The sequence below is a fragment of the Zootoca vivipara genome, chromosome 15 (genome assembly GCF_963506605.1).
Source record: "Zootoca vivipara chromosome 15, rZooViv1.1, whole genome shotgun sequence".
NCBI lineage: Eukaryota > Metazoa > Chordata > Lepidosauria > Squamata > Lacertidae > Zootoca > Zootoca vivipara.
Window position 1 is genome coordinate 16,646,518 of NC_083290.1, and position 16,899 is coordinate 16,663,416.

The window sequence follows — 16,899 nt, forward strand, 5'->3', positions numbered from 1 at the left end:
CTGCCTTTGGGAAATACCTCCCACTGAAACAGAAAGACACTCTCCACCTCAAGCAGTTTTGTTTTTATTTTAAATCAACATAAGCAAGGAAAAGAAATTGCACATTCACGCTAAAACCATCAAAAGGAATGATCCAAGTCTTCATTGCGATGTTTTTTTTTTTTTAAAAAAGGTCATTCTCCCCATCCTCACAGACGTCATCCCACTCACACAGTTGACGCTGGCACTCTGCACACAATCAAGGGAAAGGAGGGTCCCAAGCTGTTTCCCTTAGCAAGCTCAGGATGTGGTGGCTACCTGGCTGGGCAGAGACGTGACTGAGGTAAAGGGAGAGAAGCAGCCCAAGCTCAGGAAGCACCTGTTGTCTCTACCTTCACAGAATTGGGTTTCTTTTTTGGGGGGGAGGGATACTAAGGGGGTTCTTAAAGACAGCACCGTTCCCATAGCAAGGCACTGCTCTGCTTACTACCAGCATGCCAATCTCATTTATCCACAAGGCAGTGATCTGTGGAAGCCTCATTCTTTTAGAAACCTCCTCCACCCCACATCCAGGGGCTGGATGGAAGCTTTTGGCTACTGCCCCTCCAATGGCCCAGACAGAACACTCCCTCCCCACGCCAGGCACCCTCTAAATGTGCAAGAGCTCTCAAGCATTACAGGACAGACAGAGCCACATCCACATCTATAAAACAAGAACATGGAATGGGACGGGGAGAGGGGGGAGGCAGGCGAGGGGCTCCCAGCTTGAGACTGCTGCAGCCTGGCCACCTCCCACTCCTCAGAGGTCCCCGCCCCAGCTAATTTCCTAATGAACAGCTTTGCACTTTCACACACTTCTATGAACCAAGCTTGAAGGAATTCAAAGGCAATTTAGCTTAAATACAAAAATAAAGTTTCATTTTGTTAAAAAATGTTTAAATACTTTTTTCTTAAATTTAGAATTAGGCAGGCTCACGCACACTCTCACACACCGTTGTCTCCACTGTATGAAAAAAGCTGGCAGACACTGGGCTTTCGCGCTTCAAGGGGGGGGGGGAGTGAGGAGCTGGGATGTTCTGTCCCAAAATGAAGGGAGCTCCTTAGAAGAGGAGGGGGTGCTCTTTTGCTTGCTGGAGCCTCTTGCAAGCAGTGATGTGTAGTAGGGCAGCCGGCATTGTGCCATGGCAACCCTGGCAGACTGCAGAGCCCTTCCACATTAGAGCCTCTTCTCTCCCATCAAAATCCAGTGCAGGAAGTCAAAGGCGCTGGAGTTGTGCAGCCCTGCTAGGGAGGGCGGCCTTGCTTCACCTCCCTCTCCTCCCAGATGATGCACACAGAGCCGCCCCCCGCTTAGCACTGCCAGCCTCCCAGTCTGAAAACTCCCGAGTGCTTGGCTCCACTCAGCACATGTAGCCACACAGCAGCGATGCTGCTACCACCACCGTCCACACCCAATTCGGCAGGGTTCGTCTCCCTTGGAGACAAGACAGCCACCCACCAAAAGAAATGTTTACAGCAAGTCCGGCATTACCAACATGCCGCCACACATACAATTAAATTCTTCCTCCAAACTCGATTCACAGAGCAATTGAGAAAAAAAAAGGAAAGGGAAAGAACACATTCTGTGAGCAGAACAGACAAACGGATGATTGGGGGGGGGGGAGATGGAAGAGGGCAGGGGCTCAAGTGAAGCAGCAGCAGCAAGGGGGTGGGGTAGGGAGCTACCTCTTTGCTCCCACCCAGCATCTCCCTGACTGGAGGAGGTTCCAACCACAGAGGAACAGTGATTAGTGTTTCGACGAAAGGCCCCCAGCACAGTGGCTGCAACTATGGAGCCTTGATAAGGTGGCTTTTGCCAGCTGCAAAGGGGCTCTGAAGGTGGTGTGAGCGGAAGCTGTGGGCCACAGCATCATCGGGAAAGGACCCCAAGCCCTTGGTGAGGGGGGGCCTCTGCCCTGGATCAGGAGAACCTTCTGCCACTTGTCTCCAGGAAGAGGGGAGGGAGCTCCAGGTGGAAACTGGCACACCACTGCTGGCCTCCCCGCTGCACACCGCCCTCCCTTGGCAGCCGGAAAAGGGAGCAGGTTGGGGTAAGGCAAGAAGGTGGATGGGAGGGAGGAGGGATCCACAAGGGGCTGCTCACATGGGGAAAAGGGAAAGTAGCCGATATGTACAAAATTTAATCCAGACTCAGTCATGGACTGTTCAAGTAAAAAGGGCTTGGTTTCTCCTGTCCCGTTTGTGGGGGTAAAAATTGCTCTGGGTAACTTCCTGCAGACGTCGCAGACAACGTGGCCCCTAGGTCAGTCAGTCCTGCTGAGGGTGGGCTATAGAAGCAGCAGCCTCCGTTGGGCAGGTGCTGTGCCCAGGCCAGTCTGGGCCCGACAGCAGGTTGGCCGGGAGCTGGAGCCCAGCCAGGAAGTCTCTCTTGGCTACTTCTTGCGGGTATGCTGCCTCCGGGCTTGTAGCCGCTGGCGGGAGCCAGTCTTAGATCCTGCCCCAATGGAGAAGGTGGGGGCTGGCGGTCCTGCAGGGAAGGACAGAGAAGCAACAAGAAGCCCCACATCAGTCTCGCCTGCATAGACCGAGGTCAGAGGGCTCCCAGCAACAGCCCCCTTCTGCCACGCAGGGGCAGCTGGATGAGGGGGAAATGTATGCTGAGGGATACCACAGCCCCCCACCATTCATCCAACCCCCTCAAGTTCCCAGGGGGCAAGGAAGCAGACAGAAATCCTGCCCCATAAAACTCTGCTCATCTTCCCAGACTCTTACCAAAAGGAGGTCCGGCACTTCCAAAGGTGGGGGTGATGGATGTTCCAAAGGAAAGGGTGCTGCCCCCCACTGTGCCCGCTCCTGGTGCCGGCGAGCTCTGCCCAAATGTGGGTGGTGGAGCTCCTAGAAGACCAAAAGGTGGTGAAATGAGGGGCCCATCAGAGTAGGGACATGCATCCAAGGGGAAACAAGGGGAGAGAAAGGAGCCAGGGGCATGGCTGCAGCAGACCCACCCTGCCCTCCACCTCCCTTGCCCAGGACCCAGGTATGTGTGTCCATCCCAGGTTGGGGAACGACTCACCTCCAAAGGCTGGCTTGTTCTCTTGTGTGCCAGGGATGCTGAAAGCGAAGCCAGAGCTCTGGCTCTGGGCCCCCAGAGGGTTTTGTGCCAAGGAAGATCCAAAGGGCGTTGCCGCTGCCCCTGCCCCCCCACTCTGTCCACTACCAAAGCTAAAGCCCACGGGAGCCGCTCCAGAACCCGCAGTGCCAGCAGCAGCAGCAGCAGCTGCACCCATGCCAAAGGCATTGACTGCTCCAGGGGGCTGGTTGGCTGCCCCAAAGCTGAAGGGAGTGGGAGCTGAGCTCCCAAACACCGAGCTTCCTGCACTGCTGTTGCTGCTTGTGGTCTGAGTGTTGGACCCAAAGCCTGACGTAACAGAGGTTGTGGGCGTCCCGAAGGAGAAGACAGAGGTGGTGGCTCCAAACGCTGGCTGGGTGGTGCTTTTTGCGCCAAAGGATGGCAGGGGCCCAGGCCCACCGAAGGGTGTCTGTGAGGTGCTGCCAAAAGCTGGTTGGGCCGCTGGCTGGGAGAAGTTGAAATTAGCTCCAAAGCTCACAGGCCCTGCAGACGGCTTGGTGGCCGCCTGCTGACTGTCGGCAACTGTTGTGTCCAAAGCCAGCTGGCTGGTGTCCGTTGGGTACGGAGGCGGCGGCTTGGAAGCCGTGCCAAAGCCCCCTGTGAATGCAGAGGCGCCAGACCCAAACGTCAGGGGAGGCTGTGTTGTGGCCAAAGGGGCCGTTGTGGCGCTGCTGTTGCCGAAGAGGCTGAAACCTGCTGTTGTGGTGGTGGTGCTGGGAGCCGCCTCTGTGTTGCAGGAGGGTGCCTGGCTGAAGGCAGAGCTCACCAAGGGGCTGAGAGTGGGGCCTGTGGGGGCAACCAGCTTGCTAAATTGGAAAAGGGGAGCAGGGCTGCTAGTAGATGGGGCCCCAAAGAGCGAGGGATGCTGGGATGATCCTGGTGCGGTGGCAGAGGTGTTGCTAGGTGTAGCCGTGGAGGCCGGCATGGTGGACCCAAAGCCAAAGACTGCCTTGCTTGAGGAGACAGCCGTGGCGTTGGCTGTGGTGGAGAGCAGAGCTGCTGCGGTGGTGGTCACAGTGGCCTCCAGGGGAATGGGGAACCCAGGCGTTGCTGTGGTGGTGGAGCTACTGGCGGGCAGGGTGGGCATGGGCGTCGCCTGGAAGGTGAAAGGCGAGGCAGCTGCCACTGTTGCAGAAAGAGCTGAGGTGGCTGGTGGAGGTGGAGCCCCAAATACAGGCTTGAAAGTGCTGCTGGAAGTGACAGGAGGAGTGGCCAAGGAGGAGGGCAGAGTCCCAGTAACCGGGGCAGGCCCAGTTGTGGTGGTGCTGTTCATGGAGAAACCCAGCCCCTCGCTCTTTACCAGGCTGCCAAAGACGGGCTTGAACATGGGTGCTGCCTCAGGCGCAGGAGAAGCAGTCGTTGTTGTTGGCACAGGGGCTGCAGGAGGGCTAGTAAGAATCCCAAAGAGGGTGCTGGGCTTTGCGGCAGAGGCAGGCCGTGCTGGAGTCTGGCCCAGCTCAGAAGAGGAGGCAGCCATTGGGCTGCAGGTGCTGCTGGCAGGCTGGGCAGCGCTGGAGGAAGGAGACAGTGCTGTAGTAGCCAGGGGCGCTGGGACACCGAGTGACAGCAGTGGGGCCTTGGCCACCTCAGGGGAGCTCATGGGCATGGAAGAGCCCAAATCCAGGGAAGGAGAAGGGGCTGACAGCGGAGGGGTCTCTGCAGCAGAGCCAGCACCTGGAATAGCAGGGGAGGAAGAGAATTGTCACTATATCAGAGAGGAAATTCTGCTCATCAACAACAACAGTTCTCTGTTTTGCATCAGACAACCATTATTTTCTCTCAATGCTCCCCGACCCCCACCAGATATCGCAGAGTCTTCAGCTTGGTTTTAAGTTGCAGTGTCAAATGAGAAATCCTGCAACTTTTATATTCTCCTTCTGCCACCCAGCTGTGATTACATACAGGGAGGTTGAAGAGGGCCGGGACTTAACTCTTGACAGAAACTAACACCTGCACACCGCAAAGAAGCAAATTGTGGGGGAGGGGAGTTTGTGCCCTCAAGAAACTCGTCAGGAATTCCAGAATATTGTGCCAACCTCTCTCCCCACCTCCTCTGATGTAGTTAACTTTGTCCATTAATCTCTGGAAAGTGGCTTAGAGTAACCAGCTGGTTTTGACCTGAGACTTAAGGTCTCCTTGATCTTAACAAGACTGGACATTCCTCAAGGAAGACTCTTCATGAAGCTACAAGCAAGTCTATCGCACACAGGAACGACGATTTCACAGACCACCTTAAGAACAGCCACCAGGAACTGAAACTCCCACCAGCTGTGGGCTAACACTGCTCAGCTTCCTCCAGTCCCAACATCATACAGCACTGCTGGCTGCGGCTGATAGGAGCTGCAGTCCCAGAAAGGGAAACATGCCTTACAAAGCACACAGAGGTAGAGCAGGGGCAGCCAAGGCAGCGCCCTCTCCCCACATGTGGTTGGACTACAGCTCCAATCATGCCTAGTGACTGGCTGTGGTTGGCTGGGGTAGGTGGTAGAAATCAACATCAGGCTGGCTACCCTGGAAGAGGTTCTCCTGCAAGTAGGCACTCCGAATTAGAGAAGCTCTCAAGGTAGGAAATTCCGGCTCTTGAAAGGAAGTGTTACCCAAGCTATTTTTGTGCCTCCTTGAAAAACTGCAATTATCAGCTTTTAATGGTATGATGCCTTTAAAAAACCCAAGTAACTCGGATCCTTTAGCGCCCAGGGTCATCAGGTGCCCTCCACCAGATAAAAACCCCTCTGGAATCTCCCTCCCTCCCTCACCCACCCCTTTCCACACCAGCATGGCTAGGTTTCTGCAGCAGGAAGGCAGGACACCCTTGGGAAGAGCTGTACCCTCAACCACATCATAACCAAGCTACTGTCATCCCCCAAGGCCTCCCCAAACCACTCACCAGCCTGCCCTGAGGAGTTCTGCCCATCTTGCATCTTCTTCAGGCTCTCCAGGAGGGGGTTGGTGCTGGCAGCTGTGACAGCCAGCGACACAGCGGTGGACTTGTTAGGTATTGTCCCGAAAGACAGGGTGCTGGTTGGTGAGGTCATCGGCACTGAGAGGCTGGGAGTGGAATCTGTTGGGGAGGACCAGCATGTAAGGACAGAGTGCTTAGGGCTTTAAAAATATATTAAGCAGGATATAAATGCAAAATAAACCAGGGGGACCCAAGCACAACAATCACAGAGGCAACCCAATGTACAATGTCCATTGATAGACCTGCTATTCCTGAAAAACACTAAAGGGACGTTCTTGAGGATATCCACAATTCCCTGTTTTCTGTTTTATTTTACTCTGCAAGCCCCTTATTCCAAGGCCCTCCCCTACCTAAACTTGAGGCAGTTCATACACAGAGGGGAGGGGGTGCTCCTACCAGTCTTGTCTTCCAGGACTCTGTTGAACCACTGCAGAGCAGCCGCCTTTTCTGCATCCAGGTCAGCAGAAGTGACAGAATAGCCCAGCTGAGGCGGAAGAGGCTGTCGAAAGAAGAGGAGGGACATTGCTTGCTTCAGTGGGCACCCAGAGGAAGGAGGAAAGGCCCTCCAAGGGGAAGCAGAGGCAGCAGCCTGACACCAAGACAGTCTACCTGGCTCAGCCTTGTTTACACCAGGAGCAGTCAAAGCGGTGCCCTCCAGATACGGCTGGACTACAATTCCCTTCACTTCCTCCATTGGCCATCCTGGCTGAGATGATGGGAGTTGGTAGTCCAACAGCCCTGGTAGGCAACAAACTGGTGATCCTGGTGCAAGCAGTAGCTCCCCAGGGTTTCAGTCAGGGGACATTCTCAGTCCTACCTGTAAATATGGGAGATTTATTGTGTTTTAATTTGTTGGAAGTCACCCAGAGTGGCCAAGGTAGCCAGTAGCCAGATATGATGAACGGCAGCATAACAATATCTGGCGACCCACAGGTTCCTCACTCCTGGTAGATACAATGCCAGTGCTGAAGTAAGTTCTGTGGGTGTCCCAGATCTGCAACCTTTGACTCAGTCAAGGCAAAGGGCGGCCAGAGTCAAGAGCTTGGCACTCATTCTCTCTCACTCCAAGCTTCTCATTTCTTGTCCTCAAGGCCAACTAAGTCCAGAAAAAGGAACAGAAGTAGCGTACCATGGTGAAATTATCTTCCCGCCGAGTGGAGAGCAACTGGATCTTCCGCTTGCGCTTGCCAGTGCTGCCTGATGAAGGTGGCGATGCTGGTGAGCTGTGCCTGCTCTGCAGGGGCATCTCTACTGCTGCAAGAAGAAGAGGCCAAGGTTGGTAAGCCCATGATTTCATGCAGGAGACCCTGCCCAGCCAAAGGAGGCTTGGGATTTTGCAGCACTGGTGGCCTGTTTCTAAATACTGTCACTTTAAGCTTCCAATAAACCCCAGGTGGACGTAATGTGAACATGGGAAGTGAGAGGAAAAACCTTCTAAAATGGGGTGGTTGAGACGTGTAGCGTCCAGCCCTCCAGATGTTGCTGAACTACAACTCCCCTCACTCCTGACAGCCAACGTGGCTGAAGGCCAGGGACAGCGGAAGCTCCAGGGAGATCTGGACTGCTACATGTTAAGACACACCCCCTGCATCTGGCCATTCTAAAGTCTTCCCAACTAGCCTGTATTGAGATAAACATTCTGCCCGCCCGCCCGCCCCACCCACCAAGAGTTTTGCATTTGTTCGTTTTTTGCTTTAAGATCATCACGACAGAATCAATGCCACATCAATTCTGGTTCCTGCTCCAGGTATGTCCACCTTTTTATTAGCAAAGCATCCCTGCCCCCTCCCACCTGCCTACTCACACTCACTCTTCTCTGCTGGCACCTCCTTGTCTGTCCTCACAGGTGTGGAGTTAATGGACTGGTGAGACTCGTCATCCCTGGAGCAAAAGGAGAAAGCCGGTGAGACCTGACTCTTGAGGACTCATTGCTCTCAAGACTCTGGCAGGTGAGGGGGGTGTAGCTAGGGAAACGGATGGATGCCTTGGAGGACCCTTGCTATAAAATGTACCTTGTGCTGTCCGAAAACACCCACATTAAGGAGTCAGCTTTCCCATTTCACAGAATCCTACCTAAGGGAGGGGCCTTGCCTATTCAAAGGCAAAGTTGGTCTTGTATAAGACCTCTAATGCTTTCACTCAGGAACAGCACTCTTTTCCAGATGGTGCATCAACATAGGAAAACTGTGGCAATGTGAAAGGAAAGGGAGGTGTTGCTCTGGATGGGAACCATGGGGAAGGGAGGAGTCCTTGAACACCCCCCCGGGCCGGCCTCCTGGCCCTTCCCGGCCTTGGCCCCACACTGCCACAAGCAGGGCAGGGAGAAGGTACACTCACGTGAGGCTGGCGTTGGGGTATCTTGCTTTTTTGTTCGGCCTCTCAGGTGTCTGAGAACGGGAGGATGCTGGGCTGGAGAGAGGAGAGGTGCTTGGGCCACTCCTCTTCCACAGCTGGAGGAGGGAAGGAAAGAAGACAGCAGAGGCAGAGTGAGATGGCAGCATCACACATCTCTTAGCTGGAGCTCTAGTGAAACCACTTAGCACAGCCTCAGCCAACCTGGAGCCCTTCAGATGTTGCTGGGCTACAGTGCCCATCAGCTCCAGCCAGCAGATTTAGTCCAAGAATGGAGAACTTATGGCAGCATTCCAGGCATTGCTGACTGGAACCCCCATCACCCTGACCATTGGTCGTCCTGCTGGATGGGCTGCTGGAGTCTAACAGCATCTGGAGGGCACCACAGATCCCCCTGTCTTAACAGATATAAAATGAACGAAATAGTGGTGCCCCGAGTATTCCCTAAATCCTGGAACACGGCAAAAGTCACAGGAAGATCAGAGTCCTAGGTCTGCATCCTCTTACAGGTTTTGCTTTTAAAATGCAATTACAAAATCTTGCCGACAGATGAAGTAACATACTTTGTAACCACGTTCACACCCCGCTGTTCTCTCATAGAATTCAATATGAAAGTGCTTTCATGGGGGCTTCCAATTCAAGCACTGACCAAACCCAGACTGGCTTCATGTCTGCCAGGTAGCTGGGTGAAGGGCCGACAGGCCAACCCAGATAATTAGAAGATAAAATAAGACGAAGTACGATGATGCAAGCAGTCAGGACACGGAGCAACAATGTTTCTAGGAGATGAAAATATTTTTGGAACTCTTGAGAGGCCTTTCATGTTCCATGTCCTAAAGGCATTTCATTTCAGGGATAACTTTCAAAGATTAACTAAAGCTATATGCTGTCAGCTGGGCCTTCTACAAGTGGGAACTCTCAGGGGCATCTCAGTTATCCAGTGTGGCTTTGCCATCCCCATGTTCAATTTTATCTAGAACTAGGGCGGCCTTCTGAAACCTGGGCTCCAGATGTTTTCGGCTAGGACTCATCAGTCCCAGTCAACACGCCATGAATTATACCAGTTGAAAATGTATAATCTCTTAACAGTAGGGGGGGGGGAACCTAAGCTTGACTTCTCAGGTATAAACTTTTGGTTTTTTAAATATGAGAAGAACAATTTAAAGATTTATGTTGAAGTTGAGACTTAAGATGATGAAGACCATTGAAAAATAACTACTGAAACATTGGATTTAGAACTGATTTTCTTATTAATTTACATAAAGCGATTGCCACTCAGTTGATATATCATGACTTGTGATGCTAAATATATAAAGTATTCTGTTCCTATACCATCTACTACCAAATTGGGATACAAAATACGCAAGTACAGCAAAAAGGCAAAATTAAGTGGTTATAATGAGATAAACGGTGTTGCAGAAATGTTCAATATTTTGGGGGAAATTAGCTTTTCTTTATCAGAAACTAGCAAAGTAAACGTGACTTGTGAGGGCCTCCAGCCTCCCTGACCATGGGGAAAAGAAGCCAAGGGACAGGCACGTACCTGTGAAAGGCCCCGGGTGGAACTGTAGGAGCTGGCGATGGCATTGCGGATGGAGCTGGGGATCCCCCCTGCAGGCAGGCTGTTGATGGAGCTGAGGGAGGAGGTGCGCGACCTCTTGGAGGAGCCTTCTTCCAGGCAGTGGGACAAGAGGAGGCAGCGCTTCAGGGAGCCAGGCCTAGGGGCAAGAGGCAGAGATGGCAGTGGCACTGTGAGCCACTTTCAACAGGGCTCCTCTTCTGTCAAAGCCTTGCTGGGAAGATGGGCCTTTTGCGGAAATCACCCCTCAATTCACATCCAGGAGAGCATGGAGAGATTTGCCAAACCTCGAACTTCTCTCCATGCATATGAACAATAGCCTCAATCTGCCTCTCCTAGCACAGCCCTCTGCACAGCAGCATTTCAGCACCAAAGGACACATGATGAAGCAGATCCAATTATGGTTTCTCTCTTTTTAAAAATACTTTAATGCAGGCGAGAGGAGGGGAGAGGATGGAGCTCAGGCACCTGAATTTGATTGGAGTAATGAGTACTGCTCCCCTACACTCCACCATTATGTGTTAATACCATTAGGAGGAAGCCTTTTTCCAGGCAAAACTCTCAGTACTTACTTGGGGACCAAAGATGCTGGGGCGCCGTTAGCCACCAAGGGCTCAAAGGCAGACTGTCCACTCCCGCTGCTATCATGGCGCCTGGAAGGGGGGAGAGAAAAGAGGAAACAAGGTCTTCAGAAAACCTGAGAGGGTAGCCGCCACAGGCATGGATCCAGTTCATTACGATACTGAGCGAGGCCAACTCAGCTCTCAGCCTGGCAAGGCAAGGGATGGCATAGGGGTGGATGCCAACAAGCTTGGAAGACCCCAGTTTAAATCTTGGTGCAACTTAGCAGGTGATGTAGGGCGCTGGTGGTTTACCATTTCATTCATTTTTTTGAAGGGAGCTATTCAGAAATTATTCAAATGGTTTTGAGAGAGGGGTCTTGCTCTTTTAGATTTTAAAGCTGATTGAAACTGAAGTCCATCTCAGCAGATTGAAGCTGATTGAAACTGAAGTCCTCTCACCCTCACCCCCACAAAGCCACACTGCAACAGTGCCATGGTCCAGTTTGGAAGCAAAGCCAAGCCAAACCATAACTGAGCATGAGGCTGAGAACAAGTGGGTGTAGAGTGAGAATCATGATTGCCACTCTCCTCCTCCTGGCTGCGCAACCTATAGCTAAGTCGCGGTACGACATAGCAATATGGGCTTGGGATTTGTCTCCCCCATGCAACCACAAGCCCAGCTGGAGGCCCAGGCAGGAGGAAAAGCACCTGCAATTTCACCTGCAAGCACCTGAATACTCTAGCACTTGTGCACAGGTCCCTTAAACAACCATGTGGTTCACCCACTTAAGAGACCCGGAGATATAGAGCGTTCCAACAACATGTAGGAATCTGAGGCTCACTATATCACCCAAGACCCCACTCCTGCCTTGATAGGAGCAAGGTATGACTTGGGTTGTTTCTGCCTTTTCTCAGTGATTAAGCATCAATGGTTCTGAGGCCGACATCTTCAGTCCCAGGATCTCAGCCCCTTTGTGCCCTAACAGATGTTGCTGGCAACCAGACAGGCCACTGCTGGCGGTTACCTCCTCTTGCTCTCCTGGCCACCTGGGACATTCTGGTCCTCCTCTCCCTCTTCCTCCTCCTCCACGGCCCTCTTTCGGCTCTCCCTGAGAGCGCTCAAGACCGTCTCTTTGGCGCATGGGTCCAGGGTACTGTTGGGCGTTGCAGAAAAAGCCACGGGGGAAGCCAGCTGCTCCAACCTGTGAATAGGAAGCAACAGTAGTCATAAGGAATCAGAGCTCTCCCGTATCCCAACAATATGCTCTCCCCCAGGAGGCAAGGTGTCCCCACCCGCCTGAATCCAGTGAGATCTTGTTGGCAAGAGTTATGGCTGCAAGGAGTCTCTCTCCACATCAGCCTGAGGGCTGGCTCATGACCTCACAAAGCTCTTCTAGGGCAACAAGCTGATGCTGATTAAGAAGTCATTCTAGGGCCATCAGGTGAAGAGAGGCTTGGCCACTCACACCAACCAATCAGGACTTGGCCTAATGAGGCAACAGGGCCAAGTGAGATTTAGGCTGTGTACACACCCTAATTTTACAAAAGGGATCCCACCAGAAGGGATCTTCCCAATTTCTCCTAGCTCTACCCAGCCATTTTTTATTTTTTTGAAATAAATTTTTATTGTTTTCCCCCATTTCCCCAATTTTTATTGTTTCCCCCCATTTCTTTAACATCATAGAACATATAATCAACAACTATGTAACATATAGCTTTACCAAGCTTTGGCTTCCCTCCTCCCCTCAGCAAGTAATTTATTTCATTCCACTTGTGCAATTTGCTAACATTACTTAAAATCAGGAATGTAGGATTTATCTCAATCCTGCTAGTGTCTTCATATCTTTATAATTATCTTTTACATACTCTACAAATTTACTCCATTCTTTCTGGAATTTTGTGTCATCTTGATCCCGGATCCTGCAGGTCAGTTTGGCCATTTCCATGTATTCTAACATTTTCGTCTGCCACTCTGCTATCAATGGTTCCTCTCGAGATTTCCACTTTTGGGCTATCAATATTCTTGCTGCCACAGTAGCATACATGAACAGTCTTTGGTCTGCTTTTGCAATTTCCTTACCCATCAGCCCCAGCAAAAAAGGCCTCAGGTTGTTTTTTTAGGGAAAGTGTACCTAAATACCTTTTTTAGTTCATTATAGATCAATTCCCATTTTTTAAAAATCCTGTCATATGTCCACCACATGTGATAAAACTCACCATCTGATGCCTCACACTTCCAACATGCATTATTTTTCATTCTATACATTTTTGCTAGCTTTAAAGCTGTCAAATACCAGCGGTATATCTACCCAGCCATTTTAAACATTTATTGGAATTGTGTTTTAGTCTGGGTTTTTTAAAAGTGTTTGGGCTTTTTGTTTTCTCTTGTTGCATTTTGTTATGCTTATTGTTTGTTGCTTTTGTAAATCTTTTGATTATTAAAAAATAAAAAATAAACCTATGAAGGAATTGCTTGGCTTGGGACAGATCCTAGCCAGACTTACAGTGGGGAACGGCAGAGGCTGCTGTCTGGCCGAGCAATCTTCACCATCACAGGGCTCCGGGTCAGGCTGGAGTTGTGGATAGACAGTCTGTTTTTACGCCGATATCCATCCCAGCAGATTGAGGGCAGGGTCCCCAGAGAGCTATACTGGGCCTGCTGGATTGGGTAGCGCCGCCGAGGGGACAGCATAAAATGAGGTGACGCAGAGAGGTGGTCCCTGAAGAGAGAAAAGAACACGGTCAGTCAAAACAGAGGGAAAGAAGATACTCAAAGAATGGCTGGTCTTTCCTCAAAAAGTACAAGCTGGAAAAAGAAACCCTCAAACTGAACAGGCAAGTTCTCTTCTTGGCCACTACAAGGGGTTTCTTTTCACAGGCATGATCCACTTTGTAAGAAGAACCTGGGGTAAACTACACATGTTCAAAAGCTGAGCACCGATGGCGCTCTGAGTGTTGATAACCTCAGCCACAAATAGCAAGACACATGATCCACCAGTTTACACTGCCGGTTGCTTTACTGCCCTGGCAAAATACTTGGCAGACACTGTCCTCACTACATCAACCTGAACACTAGTGCAGCAGTGGCTGGATTCAAGTGTGGAAGGCTTCTGTTATTCATCTGAAAGATATACATCAAACAATCTCCATCTAATTGTTAAAATCACTGCTGAGCTGTTAAGATCACCTAACCTAACAAACACACATGGAGGTTGTGAAGCTCAGATGCATCACATCAAATGTATGGCATTCTATTGAACACCCACATGAGCTCGTGGAAGGAGAGAGGGGCTCCTCTAACAGTTTAAAGTTGGCTGATTCATGTTCAAAGAAATGAGGTGCCGAAATGGGCTCCCCACCTACTTCATAAGGAAAAGTCCTGCCTCAGCAGCCTTTCAGACAGGAGAGAGATATGCTTCCTTAATGCAAGGCGAGCACATCATTCAGGCCTTCTATGACTTCAGGGATGCCTTTATGTAAGGCAATTTCCTGCAGAAAACAAAAATGTATTTCTCTCTTCACAGCACACATTTCCTGGACTTGCCATCTCTGAACTAATCACAATGCAGAAAGTTTTGGACAAACCACTTCCACACAAGGGACTGGAATGAAGTTGCTGAGAATCCTCTGTGAGGAAACAAGCAGATCACACTGCAGCTACAAGAAGAACCACACCCTGCATCCTGATGCTTCTCACATTAGCCATCCTGGTGCCTCTGGGAAGCCCCCAAGCAGGGGAGAAGGGGCAGAGGCGGCAACCCTTCCCAGCATCTGATTCAGAGGGAAGCTGCCCCTGAAGATGTCTGAAGGTTCCATTCAGCCATCAACAACCCTCCTCCTCCTCCTCTGAACATGCCATCTAAGCCAGGGGCCAACACTCTCCATATAATCCAACAATTTCCTATACGCCATGTGTAATTTGATAAACATCTATCCAGTCCCTACCTTAGTAGTGTTATTTGCTAAATAAAAAAGCCTCCAATACGTTAGCCTTTTAGAACACAAGAAGCTGTCCTACACAGAGCTTGGACCAAACCTAGCTTAGTATTGTCTGTATTGATTGGCAGAGGCTCTCCAGGGTCTTCAGCAGGTGACACTCTCAGCCCTTCCTGGAGATTCTGTCTAGGACATTCTGTGTGCAAAGCAATGTCCTACCACTGGGACACAGCCCTACCCCTCACAAGAAAGCTACTGCCAGCAAAAGGACACACACCTGAGTTGGGTCTTTTTCTTTATTGTTTAGATCATTTACACACCTAACTATTCTGTCTGAAACCAACATCACTCAAAGTGTCTAACCTGCCCTTTTCAAAATACAATGGTAAAGCTGATAAAGAACAAACAGAATCTCTCTCAACACAGTCTGGCACCAGGCACAACTGTTGATCCCAACTGGCACATTCAGCCTTGAGAAGAAAGCCTGGCTGGTCTCTAGGCAGTGATGGGCCTCCCTCAGGACATTCAGCACCCACTGCTTTCAACTAAAGCACCTGGATTAGCACCACACAGCAGGGTGATTAAATGTTCCAAGGCTTTGAATGAAAGTGAAACAGGAGGGAGGAGAAAGGGAACCTGAGCTTTTCTGTGTTGGAAGCCCCAAGATGAATCTGACAGGAGCTCTAGAAGAAGAGCAGCAATAGATGGGGAACTTGGAAGGATAAAGAAGCCCAGGATCTGATACTAAAGTGATATAATGAGAAGGGAGTAAAAAGACAAAAGCTGAATGACACTCCAGTGCACTGTCAAATGAAAAGCCTGGCCAGGCAAGTTATTGTGACTAATTGCAACCAGGGCCAAGAGTGGGAAATGATGCAGAGCAGAAAGAGCAACCGGAAGTGGGAGGGATGCAGTGAGGTGGGCAGGAGAGGTTGCAGCCCACATGCTCCTCCAGGCCATGCTGGGGGAAAGGTCTTGCCTGAAACCAAGTGTCCTGATCTGCCCTAAGCTCCCTTAGTCCCCCACAAGATCTCTACCAAGCGCCACCCCCAGAGACCCCTCTAGCAAAATCACTCTCTTCTTCCTGGAACCATCTTCCTGGAACCATCATAGCTACAGAAGCTGTCTCAACACAAAAGGCTAAACCCTGGGGAACAGAAACTGCACTTTTGGGCAGGTGCTCAACAGCAGGCAGGCAGGAGTGCCTTGCCCCACATGCAAGTGAGAGGGTGTGTGTTGGAGAAGAAGAAAGGAAGGCTGGGTTCAAGGTGTGGGAGGTGAACATGTGGATGGTTGAGGGAACTTTATTTTGCACATCCACATGCCCAAAGATGATGAAGGAGCTCCCTAGACAAGCTGAAGACAACCAGTGGAACAGGAATAATAATGGACAGGGTCAGCTTCTGTTCGGTTTGTTTTTCCATCTCCAATAAATGGGCATGTGCTCTTCTGGAGGCCCAGCTTATAGCACAAGCAGCAGGCGTCTTTCCTCAGCACAACCCACCCACCCCGCATGTACAGAATGCAAAAGAGCGCTCCTCTCTTCCTCCGAGCATGGTTGGAGGTTGTGGAGAGAGGAGTGTGACAAGCTTCTGCCCCCCCCCCCGAAACATGTGCGGAGTGCAGAAGGGCGCTCCTCCTTTCTTCCTAGCGTTCTTGGGTGGGGGGCGTGGAGAGAGGACTGTGCCCGCCGCCCTCTTCTTACCCGCAGCACCCTCTTTGATGCTGCTGCTGCTGCTGCCGCCGCTTCCTTTCGGGCAGGACCGAGGCCGGTGAGGCGTAGCAGCATCCACCCCCCATGGCAGGGCCCCCGTTGGCCACGGCGGGGGAGAAGGCGCGGTGGGGCAGCGACGGCGGCCCCTTCATCTCCTTCCCGAAGCCGCCTCCTCCCGCCGAAGACGAAGAGGCCGCCCAGACTCCCCCGGCCGCTGCCGCCACGGCCAGCGAGAGCGCCGCCCCGGACAGGCCCAGCAGCAGCACCAGCAACGATAGCGACGCCGCTGCCGCTGCCGCCGCGGCCGCGGGGAAGGCCCAAGCCCGGCCGCCCTCAGACGACCCTCCGCCTCTTCGCCGGCCCCGCTGCTGCTGCTGCTCTCGTTCGCGAGGATTCCGCCGCCGCGACGGAGGCCACCAGCCCCAGCCGGGCCCCGACGCGCCGCCGCCCCGAGACATCGAGGCTCCGACGCGCCGCCGCCGCCACGGCCGCCTCAGCCACTCGCGCTCTTCCCTTTCCCGTGCCCGGCATGCACCGCGCGCCCGCGCGCGCCCGAGGAACAAGGGGGCGTGGTCCGCGGAGCTCGTCGGCACGGGGGAGGAGGGAGGGAATGGGCGTGGCCTGGAGAGAACGAGAGGCCTCTTTCTGCTAGGCGGAGGGGAGGGGGGAAAGGCGGGAAGGAAG

At 52.0% G+C, this 16,899-nt stretch overlaps 1 protein-coding gene across 3 annotated transcripts; it reads right to left on the reverse strand.

Annotated features, from left to right (window-relative positions):
* Positions 1-48: 48 nt before the first annotated feature.
* On the reverse strand, positions 49-16,754 carry POM121 (POM121 transmembrane nucleoporin). 3 transcript variants are annotated; one of them, XM_035139433.2, is made up of 13 exons: positions 16,207-16,754; positions 13,070-13,285; positions 11,591-11,767; positions 10,575-10,655; positions 9,967-10,141; positions 8,409-8,521; positions 7,882-7,952; positions 7,201-7,325; positions 6,468-6,570; positions 5,997-6,170; positions 3,053-4,783; positions 2,752-2,874; positions 49-2,506 (listed from the first exon to the last, which is right to left on the reverse strand). In XM_035139433.2, exons 1-13 carry the CDS (start codon positions 16,671-16,673, stop codon positions 2,412-2,414), a joined length of 3,651 nt encoding a protein of 1,216 aa, XP_034995324.2. In that variant the 5' UTR covers positions 16,674-16,754; the 3' UTR covers positions 49-2,411. The 3 variants fall into 3 exon arrangements, with proteins under 3 accessions (XP_034995324.2, XP_034995323.2, XP_034995322.2); XM_035139432.2 differs by having other exon boundaries at positions 7,201-7,322; positions 7,876-7,952; XM_035139431.2 differs by having other exon boundaries at positions 7,876-7,952.
* Positions 16,755-16,899: the final 145 nt, after the last annotated feature.